Source organism: Canis lupus, chromosome 3 (genome assembly GCF_011100685.1).
Source record: "Canis lupus familiaris isolate Mischka breed German Shepherd chromosome 3, alternate assembly UU_Cfam_GSD_1.0, whole genome shotgun sequence".
In the NCBI taxonomy this organism is placed as follows: Eukaryota; Metazoa; Chordata; class Mammalia; order Carnivora; family Canidae; genus Canis; species Canis lupus.
The window spans coordinates 60,257,649-60,270,654 of record NC_049224.1 but is presented as its reverse complement, the minus strand read 5'-3'; the positions used below and the strand labels follow the sequence as shown (position 1 = coordinate 60,270,654).

The 13,006-nt window shown below is 47.3% G+C and overlaps 1 protein-coding gene across 10 annotated transcripts in view; it reads left to right on the top strand.

Moving 5' to 3' along the window:
• Window positions 1-13,006, top strand: part of AFAP1 (actin filament associated protein 1) — a 142,606-nt gene that overhangs the window by 87,900 nt on the left and 41,700 nt on the right. For all 10 annotated transcript variants that reach the window (XM_038533100.1, XM_038533098.1, XM_038533101.1 and 7 more), the window contains 2 exons: window positions 6,401-6,496; window positions 9,343-9,424. In XM_038533100.1, the coding sequence (XP_038389028.1) occupies window positions 6,401-6,496; window positions 9,343-9,424 (178 nt within the window). The remainder of the gene's footprint in view (window positions 1-6,400; window positions 6,497-9,342; window positions 9,425-13,006) is intronic.

Below are 13,006 nucleotides of genomic sequence, written 5' to 3'. Positions count from 1 at the left end.
TTTGTAGACTTGTTGCTCAACATGTAGTCAGGATTGGTAAATGCTCCATGTCTACACTGAGGGACATGCATTTTTTTTTTGCTGGGTGCACAGGTCTATGTAGATTTGTCAGATCACAGTTATTAACTGTCATCTTCAGGTCTTCTACTAATTCATTTGTTTTGTCAGCAGATCAAAGGGAGAGATGTAGCCATTATCTCTTTAATTATGGATTTATCTATTTATCTTCCTATTTCTGTCAGTTCTTGGTTTATTTTGAAGCTATGTTATTGGTTGCACATGGAGTTTAAGTGGCAATACACCTTACTTATAGTTGAAACCCTTTCAAAAATATGAAAAATCCCTGTTTATTGCAGTGTTTCTTGCCTCAAAGAATGACACTGATTAATCCACGGATGAAGTATCTTCCTTCACAGTGCCTTTTGATGAGCAGAAATTGTGAATTCTGAAATCCATTACATCAGTCTTTTATAGTCAGTGTTTTTTGCCTTCTATCCATAAAATCTTAGCAAATCCCAAGCCACCAAGATAGCACCTGTGTCTTCTTCCAGATTTTTTATGGCTCTGTCTTTATGGACAGGTCTCTGATTCGTACATATTGGTTTTGTGTATAGGATGGAATGTAGGGGTCAAAATTCATTTTCTGCCAAATAAGTAGTCAATTGGTCTGGTCGCCTTGATGACCTGAATTGCCTTGATTGGAAGTCCATTGATTGTGTACGTGTGGGTCCATCTCTGGGCTCCTGTCTACTTCGTTAGTCTCCTTTTACATGGTCGTGTCAAGGCCACATTGTCTTGATTGCTGCAGCTTTACAGAGAGTCTTGAAATCAGCTAGCCTATATCTTCTAACTTTGTTCTATTTTTTCCAAATGATTTAAAACTTGCAAATGATAGTTTTCTGTAAAATAAGTCAACACTGTCATCATGGCTTTTTATTTCATCTTGTCAAGTCCACATCTTTATGATTGAAGTAGCTTTTTTTTTTTCTAAATTAAAGAACTACTGTTATAAGAGGAACAGCCCTTATTTATCTTGACGACAGCATGCTGGAGCGACAGGGAGTGAATGAAGGGTCTCGAAATCTAGAATATATTCCCAGAAGGCCTTTAACTTATCAGGATGTTTGGGGTCAGCACACTCTTTCCCATTTATTCAATGGAAATATGCTGATCAGAATTATCAAAAAGGCAGATAGAAAAAGTTACACAAATACACTTTTAGAATTAAACACTTGTACTATCAGTGGTTTATTAGTAGAATTCCTTCTGTAAAAGCTCTAGAACAGCTTTCTACCATGAACTTATAAAACAGGTGCCAAGTCTTTGTTAATATGAACTGCTGTTATCCATGTGGTCCCAAACTTATTACCCAGGCTTCTGGTATTGTGAAGTGTGGCTTTACTGTAACAGCTGACAGTCTCTGAAGTGAGCCACACACGGCCTTTCTCAGGTGTGAGGAGCAGGAGGGCTGTGTGTGGCCAGTGCCTGACCTGACCCACACTGCTTCAACAATCACGGCAAGAATTGTTTCTCTTCCTTCGGGCTGCAGTCTGTAACTTCTATCACCAGCAGCTCTTGCCAAAATTAACTGACTTTGTGTGTGTGTGTGTGTGTGTGTGTGTGTGTGTGTGTAGATGCTGAAAACATGAGCCATTTTGTAGGGGTCACTCAGAAGACAACAGCCAATATTCCCAGAAACGGAGTGGTCAGGTTTCCTTAAAAAATGTGCAGAGATTGTGTTTCTGGCAGTGAGGGCTCAAGTTAAAAGCAAACAAAAATACCACAGAACATAAAACAATTTGTTTTTTTGAAGGATTTGTAATTCTGAATTTGGATCCAGTTCTCTTAAATACATATTGAACTTCTCATTGAATATAGCTCTTTAGAAAAAATTTATTAATACAGAATCTTCATTTGTAGCTATTCAAGGAATTTGAATGATAAAGCCTTTATTAATTACCTCTGAATTAACTCTTGGGGGCAATTTGGCAACAAATAGTGATCAGAGTACAAAGAGTAGCTTCATGAAAGTCACCTGAAATAATCCAACTGGCTGATGGATGAAACCTATGTTAGATGGGTCTACGCTGCACTCCGTGTTGTTTCCAACAGTGCCTTTCTCTGTGCCCGGGATGTAATGATGGCTTAGTCTGGGGGAAGTCTGTGTGGGGATGGCAGGGATAAGTCCCAGCCTGGTCCCAGGTGTGTCTGGGTCTCTATGGGTTCCCGAATACCTGTCTAAGCACTGTGGGAGACTCTGGCACTCTACATAAGGGGTTTGAGTTCAGGTGGGGGGAATCAGTTGAGAACAAAAGTGTATCCTTTATCTGAGTACAGAATTCTGAGAGTACAGATGCATGGTTGGGTTTATCAAGGAAGGCTTCTCAGGGACGCCAAGGACACTGCTTCACTTCATTGGCCAGATCACCTCATCTGGCCCCCTCAGTGAGTCCACTGTTCCTTGAACTTCTGTTTGTGGGCAGAACGGGACTTGATGTGGAACAGGGGAGAGGAAAAGGGACATTCTAGTGATTGGGAGAGTTAGGAAGTTCACCAGGGCGGGCTGTGTCAGTGCCCCAGGCATGGCTCTTATCTATGTGTTCTTTTTTCCTTTTCTAACGTTTTTCCCTCCAAGGATTTCAGAAATCTTTGCGGAGGACTAGGGAGAGTTGGCATGAGGGCTTACTTATCTGATATGATGGCCTGGTGTCTTTCCCTCTGGATTCCATTCCTTCATTCCTCTTTCTCTCTCAGAGGAAATGCCAAGGCCAGTTTGGTTCCTCATTCCCTCCTTTTTTTCTCATTAATCACACTTTTTAGATTGGTGTTATATGCTAGGCTTTGGGAATGCTCACATAAGCAAGGCATAGATAGCCCCGCCTCTGAAAGCAAGCCCAGCCCAAGAAAAAAAAATGACACCCGTGGGCATACAGTTGCTGGATCAGTGACCATGGGAGGAACACGTGGTCAGCTGCAGCCCAGGGCAGGGGGAGCCAAGCCATGCCCCCTGTGGGGGACAGACGCCCCCCTTCTGGGGCCCACAAGATGAGACTGAGGCTCACAGGAGGAGCCTGATCCAATGAGCCAGACACATCCCTAAAGACGCGGTTCACATGATTCACCCTTGAGGCCAGGAGGGATCCTTGGAGCAGTGCTGGGGTGCATCATGGACCCTCCCCCCTTGAAAAAAGAAAGGAGGAAAGAGGACCGCTGCTCTTTTAATAAAAGCTTTTGCCAGAGAAACATTTCTGCAGCTTACGTTTTGTGGGTTCAGCCTTCTGTTGCAAGATGAGATACTTGTGGCTTTCTGGTCAGTTTATGTGATTGTTGTGTGCTGTGTCCTCTGTTTAAGGCTGTTGTCTCAGGAAAGGGATGCATACCTGCTTCACACCTGCTGTGGGAGAAGTGGGGCTGGACACCTCACACTTCACCATCCTGCTTCCCGTGGTGCCCCACACACCTTATTTTGTGCATGTTCTGGACAAGGACATAAGGCTTGAGTCTGTATCGGTCTGACTCACATATGGAGGAGGCAGTAGAATTGGGGTTAAAATCCCATTTCTGTCTGACCCAAGAGCCCAGGAGATTCCATTGCATTATACTCTTTCCCTAGAGAAAAGACAAACTCTTGTCCTTAGATCAAATAGGAATTTGCCTCGTCAACTGAAGATCTGATAAAACCAGAGGAGAGGCATAGGAATAGGGTCCTTCATGCAGCAGCAGGAGTGGAGTTAGTGTGGACAGACGCATAGGCGCCCAGAAGGCCTGGGTCACTGGGTGGATGTCACTCTGATGATGCTTTCACACCTCAGAATTAATAGAGGAAAAAAATGTGGCAGCAAGCTCTGTGGGCCTTTTTTTTTTGTTTTCCTTTTTCCTGTTTTAGTTTCAAATGTGGACATTGCCCCATAGCTATTTCATGAAGCTGCCGAACAGCAAAATGGCTGCAAACACTGTCCGGGGCTCGTGTCAGTTCTGGCACTAATCCCAACACCAGGGCAAGCCGGTGATTTTGGGCATGTCTGCTGAGATCATATTGCAAAACTGCTACCCAGATATCTGCGACTTTGGCATTTCAGTTCTGCCCTGAAGATGCATGGGATGCACTCAAATTACAGCTTCGTTCCAAAAAGAATAGAAGACATTTTGAAGGAACTGCCTGCTAACTTCTCACATACCAGCATGCCAGTTCCGCCGCCCTGGGAACCCCGAGCTGTCCTGTTCATTGTATATCCCCAGCGATCAGAACCATGCCCAGCTCACTGTAGGAGCTCAGTAGTGACAGCAAGGACAATGGGTGGTGACCTTGGGGGGGCTGTGAGCACCGTACCGTGGACCCCCATCCCTGTCAGTCTAGGGCAGGATCCTTTCTGAGCCCTTGAAATCAGTGGTGGGGACACTCATAGTGATAATGATGTTGGTGACCAGAGCAGCCACCATGTGCCAGGTGCTGGCTTAGGCACTTTGCATAGAGGGTCTCATTTCCTCTGAATTTAACCATAGTGACATAGCAGGGCAGGTCATCTTGACACTCCTTCCTTTGCTAGTAAGGAAATGGAGGCTCAGCAAGGTTGGGACTTTGAACTAGTAGCTGATGTTCTGGCCTCACATTTCACTGAGAAAACAGAACTGGCCAGACAGAAGCGTCCTCAAACCCTTGCCACTAAATACACTGGCCTTTCTGTGTCTTCCTGCCTTCTCCAGATCCTACCTCCTGCTGCCTCTGGAAATTCTCCTCTGCTCATCTCCTCCAGCCAGCTTCCGCCATCCCTCCCCCGCAGCTGAGGGGCTTCTCAGAGGCGCCCCTGTGCCTTTGGGCTGTGTCTCCCTCCTCCTCCCTGCTCCTGGGAGCTGCACCCTCCTGGATCGCCCCCGCTTCCCTGGCTGTTCCAGCTCATTCTTGCACTGGCCTCTCTCCTTTGGCTCTGCTCCACGTACTGACCGGCTCTGGTCCTTATCCTGGACCTGCGTTCTGCTCTGTCTTCCCTCTGGCAACTCACTCCCTCCTGGGCTGGAAGCAGAGCCTCTTCTCCCCTAACTGCCTAGTTTAGTTCCAGCTTTGCCTGGAAGCGTGCCTTTTTCTCTGAACTCACCCACCTCACTTCTCCTCTACCCACTGCTTCTCTCTGCCTACTCCATCTGAGTGGCAGCACCCAGCTGCCTTGGAGGTGGCACTTCCCTCCTGCCCCACATAACTCACCTGCAGGGCCTGCTGGTTCTTCTCTAGAATCGTCCTCAAGCCACTGGTTCATTCCCTTCTGCCATCACACCGGGCCGCACTGCCCCTGGGGCTGACTCGTTCCCTTCTTAGTTTTTGTCTGCTATCCTCCATTGGTAGCACCAGTGCTGTCTACAATTTCTAACAGTGCCATGTTCCCCACCTCTCAGGCACTGTCTCAGACCATGTACGGTCCCCAGTGAGACCCAATGTGTCTGTGCTCTGTAGGCAGGAGCACTGGAGCACAGAGCATTTAATTAAATTTGCCCCAGGTGAAGGGTGGGATGAGAACTCAGGCATTCAGGCTCTGTGGCTTGTGCTCCTGGCCTCTATGCCATACCACCTCCCAGAAAGTCAATCCTGTAGCTCCCGGGCTCCTTGCTGGGCCTGAAAGCACTGAGCCACCCTCCTGGTGGCCTCCCACCATCTTCTGTCCCCCAACACCAGATGTTATCCTTAAGCACTTCACATCCACCATAGCACCTTTGCACCAGTTAGCTCTCTGCCTGGAAGCCTTATCCACTGGTTCCTCATGGGGCCACATCCTTCTGAGCATTTGACTCCCAGCCTGTAGGTCATCCCAGTGAGGCCTCTTTTTTTTTTTTTTAAGATTTTATTTATTTATTCATGAGAGACACACAGAGAGAGGCATAGACATAGGAAAAGGGAGGAGAAGCAGGCTCCATGCAGGGAGCCTGATGTGGGACTCGATCCCAGGACTTCAGGATCACGCCCTGGGCCGAAGGCAGATGCTCAACCACTGAGCCACCCAGGCATCCCTCAGTGAGGCCTCTTAATCTTGTAAATTAGCCATTTCCTCTTTGTTAAACATCACCTTCCAGTGTTATTATCAATTATTGCTGTCTTACTTTACCTTTGTGTTTGGGTAAGGCTCATTGTTCACCATAATACCACACTTATGCTGGAATGCAAGCCCCATGAGGGCAAGGCATTGCGATTTCCCTGTATCCCAAAACCTGTGTCAATACCAAGATCAGAGAGACATTTGGTGAATGAATGAGTGAATGAATGAGCACCTGGCATCACTTAAAGCCAAGTGCTTTTGAGCCCACAGATTTTCCCACCATACTGTATGCCTCTGCTTGTTCATTCTAGCTTCAGCCCCTTATGCAAGCATCCTTGCCTCCGAGAGTGCTCCAACATGTCTGCACTTTATTGTAGGTGATCCGAGATGTCTACAGTGGCTGCAGTGGGCCGGCGGATTCAGAAGGCCCACCCCCATCAAGCTCCCCAGTGCACAAGACAGAGCTGGAGAAGGTAAGTGCGTCTTTCTTCCCAGGAATGCTTTAGGCCTCCCTCAAAATTTTGATAACATTCTCTGGGAATTTTTGCACTGAGAGTTGGAGAAAAAATTGCAATCCTGCTGATTCTGCATTTCAAGTTCATGCTCTGTATGAAGCTTGACTTAGTCATTTTACAGACTATGTGGTTGGTTTGATCATCCCCAGCTTTAGATACAAAAGTGGGTTTAAAAGTGTGAAAGGATTTTAGGTGTGTAGGTTACTTAGCCATCATGGGGCAGAGTGGAACTCCACACGTTGGTCTCTGTATGTCTGGAATACAATAGGCACTGCCTAAGCAAGATCCCAAAGGTTTATTCCCAACAGACCAGAATACGTTCCCTGTCCCTTTCTGTTCTGTATTCATTTTGCTTGTTGGAAGACACAACGAGATCCCAGTGGTGGGGATAGAGGGCTGGCCTTTCTTGCTAGGATTGTGTAAACCCATCACTGCTGTGTGCCATGCCTGGCCTTCTCCAGCCATGCTTTCTATGTCTGTGTGCACCAGTCTCATTTTTGTGGAGGTCATGTGGGTTCTGTGGGCTTCTGTGGACCAGGAGCCTTCTGAGTCCTCTCTGTCTCATTCTTGCCTCTGTGAACAGATCCTTTTTGTCTATTCTTGTTTTAGCCTGAGTTTTCCAAGGAAGCAGATCTGACAGGGTGTGTGTGTGTGTGTGTGTTATCAAGTACATATAAAGTTTAAATGTAAAATGTTATATATGTTGTATGTAAACATGTACACAGATACACAGAAGTACATGCATATATACATACAAAGAGATTTATTATAAGGAATTGGCATATGTGATTATGGGGGCTAGAAAGTCCAAAATCTACAGTGTGGGTCTGTGGGCTGGAGACCTGGGGGAGGCAGATGAAGGCAGCCTTCTGGAGAATCCCTTCTTGCTGGGGAAGGTGGACTTGTTGTTCTATGTGGGCCTTCAACTGATGGGGTGAGGCCCACCCACACTGTCATGGACAGTCTGCTTACTCACAGTCCACTGACTTCAGTGTTAGTCTCATCCACCAGCCTCTTTCACATGGATGGACACATTAAATTAAGCTCGCAGGCCTCACCCAGACATTGTGACACAGCAGGCCCATTCATTTTTCTCCTGATTTCTTTTTTTTTTTAAATATTTTATTTATTTATTCATGAGAGATACAGAGAGAGGGGCAGAGACACAGGCAGAGGGAGAAGCAGGCTCCCTGAGGGGAGCTGGACATGGGACTCAATCCCAGGACTCTGGAATCATGACCTGGGCCAAAGGCAGATGCTCAACCACTGAGCCACCCAGGCATCCCTTTTCTCTTGATTTCAAAACCAATGCCTGCTCACTGTAGAAACTCAGAAAGTCTAGAGAAAGAAACAGGAGGAAAGAAGTCCCTCATGAGTCCACTGCACAGAGGAGGCAGCTCCCCACAACACTGCGTGTTAAATCAGCTTGAGTGGTCTGATGCATCAATTGCTTACACTGCCTTTCCATCTGTTACCCGTATGCTATTAGCAATGTTCCAGGCTTTTGAAAACTCGTAATAAGGAGCAGGCACTTCTGCATTTTCAGCAGGTGTGTAACACCAGATCCATGCGCCTCTACTATTGTTTGGGTCTGTACCCATCACCCCCGTCCCGTCCTCTCCCTTCGGACAGTTTAAAACAGCATGGTCCTTGGTGTCTCGCACACGAGACTTCACTGTGTCTCTGTTAGCTAAGAAGAGACTCCCAGAAGCTGGGTTACTAGACCAAACAGTGGAAATATTCTTACAATTTTGATTCATATTTTAAACATATCACTTTCCAGACAGGCTGCTCCCAAACCCTGTGCTATCGACAGTGTGTCAGAGCTCCCATTCCCCATGGGCAGTGGCTGTTCTCTCTGACTACCCTGTTAGCACCTGGCCAGACCTGCCAACCCAGACCCCAGTCTCCTGGCCCAAGAGCTGGGGCAGTGGTGGCCTTTGGTTATTCTTTCGCTGGGACTCGGCACACTATAGGCCCCCACTAGAGCCTGCAGCTCTTCCCCGTGCCACTGTGGGATCACAAACCCCTGCCTGCCATCCTTGGACAATACCACTCGGACCCCTCATGAGTGGATAATGGGGCATGTTCCCTGGTGCCCTGGCATCGTGCAGATAGTCCATTGGTCTCTAGTTGGCCAAGCTCTGTGCCTTTGGGCTGTGATGTGTGGGACCAGGAGGGTTTGTCCAAGCTCATGTCCTCCACTGTGATGCCACAGTTCTCCCCCAGAATGGAGGATTCCAGCTCTAAGCAACATCTCTTCTCCAGTTGCCAGCTCAGAATCCTAGTCATGGTTCCTACAATCAGATACCAGGGCTAAACTATTGTAGGTACTCCGGTGCGCCCTGGGGCAGTTTTGACAGTGGCCTGTCTGCATATGTTCGGAGTGTGTCTGTTATGGTCAGATATCTGACCTCACCCAATTATTGGCCGGCGACAGGGAAAGTTGAGCAGGTGATGGGCTCTTTCCTTCTGGAAGGATGACATGGCTTGGTGAAGGGAATATTTTTTTTGTAATCTTAATATTTTTTCAAAATTACTTGCAAGAAAAAGTGATTTGGATGAGATGGAGCAGGGGCCAGAGTGTGTGTTAGTAGTGCCCCAGTGAGTCTGCCCTTCGTTCCTCTGCTGTTTCTGAAGCTGAGTAGTGAGCCGGCTGGCAGCCTGTCTGTGCTTGAACCCTGGCCTCTGTGCATGGTCGTGGACTCAACCACACTTCCTTTCACCTCAGAGATCACTTTGTACTGATCCCTTGGCCAGTGTGACCCACTGTGAGAATAACTTAATCCTTTTTACCCTCGCAGAAACTGTCTTCTGAGAGACCCAGCTCTGATGGAGAGGGTGTTACAGAAAATGGCATCACTGTGTGTAATGGAAAAGAACAAGGTGAGTTCTGCTCATGCCCAAAACACAAAAACAAAAGTAAGAAAAGAAAATATAAAATGTGTCCAGCTCTATGGACTTTGTGTGACAAGTTTCCTTGGAAGTTCAGTGATGTAGTTGGCATCACCCGGTGTCATATGCTGGAAGCACAGAGAAACCCCTTTGGTTGATGAGAACTCCGCGTGTCTTAACCTGCCGTCCTACTGAACCCTGGCCCAGGTGTGCCCTGTTTATATTTTAACTTCCAGGCCTCTGGCAGCTTATTTCCTTACCTGATTTATCACTGAGAGAAATTTGCTGTGAGGAGGTGGATGAGTGGGATGGGAAGCCTGCATGCCCACCCCATGCCACCTTTGCTCAGCCCCAGAGCCCAGGCAAGCCTTCCTGCTGTCAGAGGCCACTTGCCAGTGTCCCGTCTGTGAAACGAGGAGGCCAGCCTCACAGGTTTGCAATCTTTTTAAAAATGATGTTCTGAAATGTCTTTATTCACTTTCATTTAAAAATGACTTGTTAAAGTTGTGGTTAAATACACGTTAACATACAGTTCGCATTCTCAGTCCCTTTGTGTCCAGTTCAGCACTGTTAGGGATGTTCACAATGTTGGGCAGCTGTCCCATCGTCCAGCTCCAGAGCTCTTTTCATCTTGTAAAACTGGCAGTCTGTGCCCATAAACACTAGCTCCCTCGACCCCTCCTCAGCCCGTGGCGCCCTCCACTCTACCTCCTGTCTCTATGAATCTGAGGACTCAAGGAAGCTCATATGAGCGCAGTCTTACAGCATTTGTCCCTTTGTGACCGGCTTGTTTCACTCAGCACAGCATCCTCAAGGTCTGTCCACATGGTGTTGGGTATCAGAATGTCCTTCCTTTTAAGACTGAATAGCATTCCGTCTTCTGGATGGACCACATCGCGTTAATCCACCCATCCTGTGGACCCTTGGGCTCTTCCATGTTTTGGCTACTGTGAATGATGCTGCTGTGAACATGAGCATTTGGATTTTGAATTCTTTTTTCTAAGTCAGCTTTACGAGGCATATATGTCCAGTAAAATCCACACTTCTTGGCACACAGTTCTTTGAGCTTTGGCAGACACAGGAGTGTAACCCTCACCACAGTCCAGATGTGGGACATTTCCGTTACCCCAAAATGTCCCCCATACCCCTGGTAGCACCCACTCTGTTTTCCATCCTTTACAGAATGTCTTAGACATGGAATCAGACAGTCCGTGGCCTTTGGGTCTGGCTGCTTTCCCCGGCATGGTGCACGTGAGATGTACCCACATTGTAGTGTGAGTCAGGAGTCTGTTCCTTTATGTGGCCAGGCTGCTTTCCTGGGTGCAGATGGGCCACAGTTTAGGTATCCCCTCACCTACTGAAGGACAGCTGGGTGTTTCCAGGTTTAAGCAGTAGTGCATACAGCTGTTCTAGACACTCAACAGGATTTGCATGAACGTGTATCTCGTTTCTCTTGGATAAATATCTAGGGGTGGAATTTGAGGGCCATGGGTGTTCTCACCACCTTGCTAATGTCATTTTGTTTTATTCTTTTATTCTGGTCATTTTAATGGGCATATAGTGCTCTGTAATGGTGGCTTTAACTTGTATTTTCCTAAAGACTAAGGATCTTGAACCTTTTTTAATGTGCTTTTTTTTTTTGCCAACCATATATCATCTGATGAAATGTCTACCCAAATCTTTGCCCCTATTTTTATTGGATTTTGTTCATATTTACTGACTTCTGAGAGTTTTTTATATATTTTGAGTCCAAGTCCTGTATCAACGTGTTTTGCATATAGCTTATCCTGGTCCGTGGCTTGGCTTTCACTTTCCTTCCCAGTGTGTGGGCTGAGAGGAGGGTGGGATTTGTGGGTCATGGGGAAGATTCTTTGTGCAGAGCCAACAGCCTGTGTGCTCCTGGCCCTGTGACCTCGGCTTCCGAGGGGAGCGGTCTGCCCACTCAGCTCATCTGCGCTCCCTCGCCAGAATAGAGCAGGCCCCTCCCAGCTCTGAAGTGAGGCCCCCTTCCACCAAACAGCAACCCAGACCATAGAATCTTGAAAGGCAAATAACCAAGACTATTGTGTTATTACAAGGTTCATGCCAAAAGGTCACGACCTCTGCCTTTGCCCATGTGATTCTCTAACTGCAAATAACCAAGACTATTGTGTTATTACAAGGTTCATGCCAAAAGGTCACGACCTCTGCCTTTGCCCATGTGATTCTCTAACTGCGTCTCGTCCGAGTGCAATTTCAGCAATCTCTGTCAGAAGTCACTCAGGGGAAGGCATCGTGTGTGTCTTCTATGGGCTTTGATTAGGTGTAATCAAAGCCAGGAGAGCTAAGTTTTGCTCTGAATCAGAATAACCTGCAATCTCAGGTTCCTACTCAGATGCTGGGGTGCAGCAGCCATGGCTCTTTGGTTGGGTCTCTTTCCTCTTTTGGTCCCTATTGGAAATCAGGTTCACAGGATGATACGAATGGATGTATGCATTGGAGAATACACCTGTATCTAAAATCCTTCTGCTTCCTTTTCACAAGGAAGGTGACCTGGATTCAAAATTGTTCTGCTTTGCGTGTAGCAGACACTCCCTGAGTGGTTGCTGAAGGAGGCCAATAGTTTAAATTCCTCCTGGCTTCTGCCTTAGCATCTATTCCTGCTGCTCACACTAGAGCTTTTTGCAGTTGAGAGATTTCAGCACAGCTCCCCTTATCCCAGCCATACCATGGCTCAGAGACTCTGCTGGCCAGAGGGATGGGTCCGCGCTGATGATAGTTATGGCTTTAAAAATGCCAGGAGTTAGCTTTGCTTTGGTGGCCTGTCCCTCACTGCCCACCGTGCGCTCACAGTGTGTGCTGTTTGGACTCCTGGGGCTTTCCTGCCCTCTGACTTCAGTTGAGAGTTCTGAGTTTCGGGAGTTTCTTCATGATTTGTTGCATGGGCCAGATTCTGCTTTTGTGTAGTAAATAGCGTCAACATAGTCTCACATTCCTCCATACTTTGGGTTTTTCTTCCAAGGAGTCTCATACTTCCGCTTTTGCAAAAAATTAATCAGTGGTCCTTCAAGGAATTAAAAGTATGATCTCTTTTCTTTGTAGTCATGCTCCAGCAGGGGCTTTCCAAATAGGAGCAACTGCTAGTAGAGTTGGAAGTAAACGTAACCTTGAGCCGTGAGCTGTGAAGAAGTGGTCCGCCTGCCCCCTGAGCTCTGCAAAAGGGGGCCTCCAGGGAATGCTGGGAACACCTTCCTTTCAGAGCTTAGCCTGAACGGGACTATGGTCACAGATGGTCTCGAGGCTCTTTCAGAAAAGCTAAGAGGGACCGTCCACGGCAGCTTTCACTTCTGGCATGGCCACGCTGAAAGCACAACGACACAGCCATCCAAACGGCAGATCCCCATGTCTGGGGGCAACTGGGGGGAATGTGCCTTCCCACTAAGGTTAAGGCAGGTTCTTCATGCTTCATTTGAAAAGAGAGGGTAGGTGGGTATTGGGAGACTGTAAGGGGCGCGAGTGGCCTTCTGCGCTCCATGCTTCTATATCACGTGAGGCCTTCACAAGACACAGGCTGGGCCCTTAAACATCAGATGT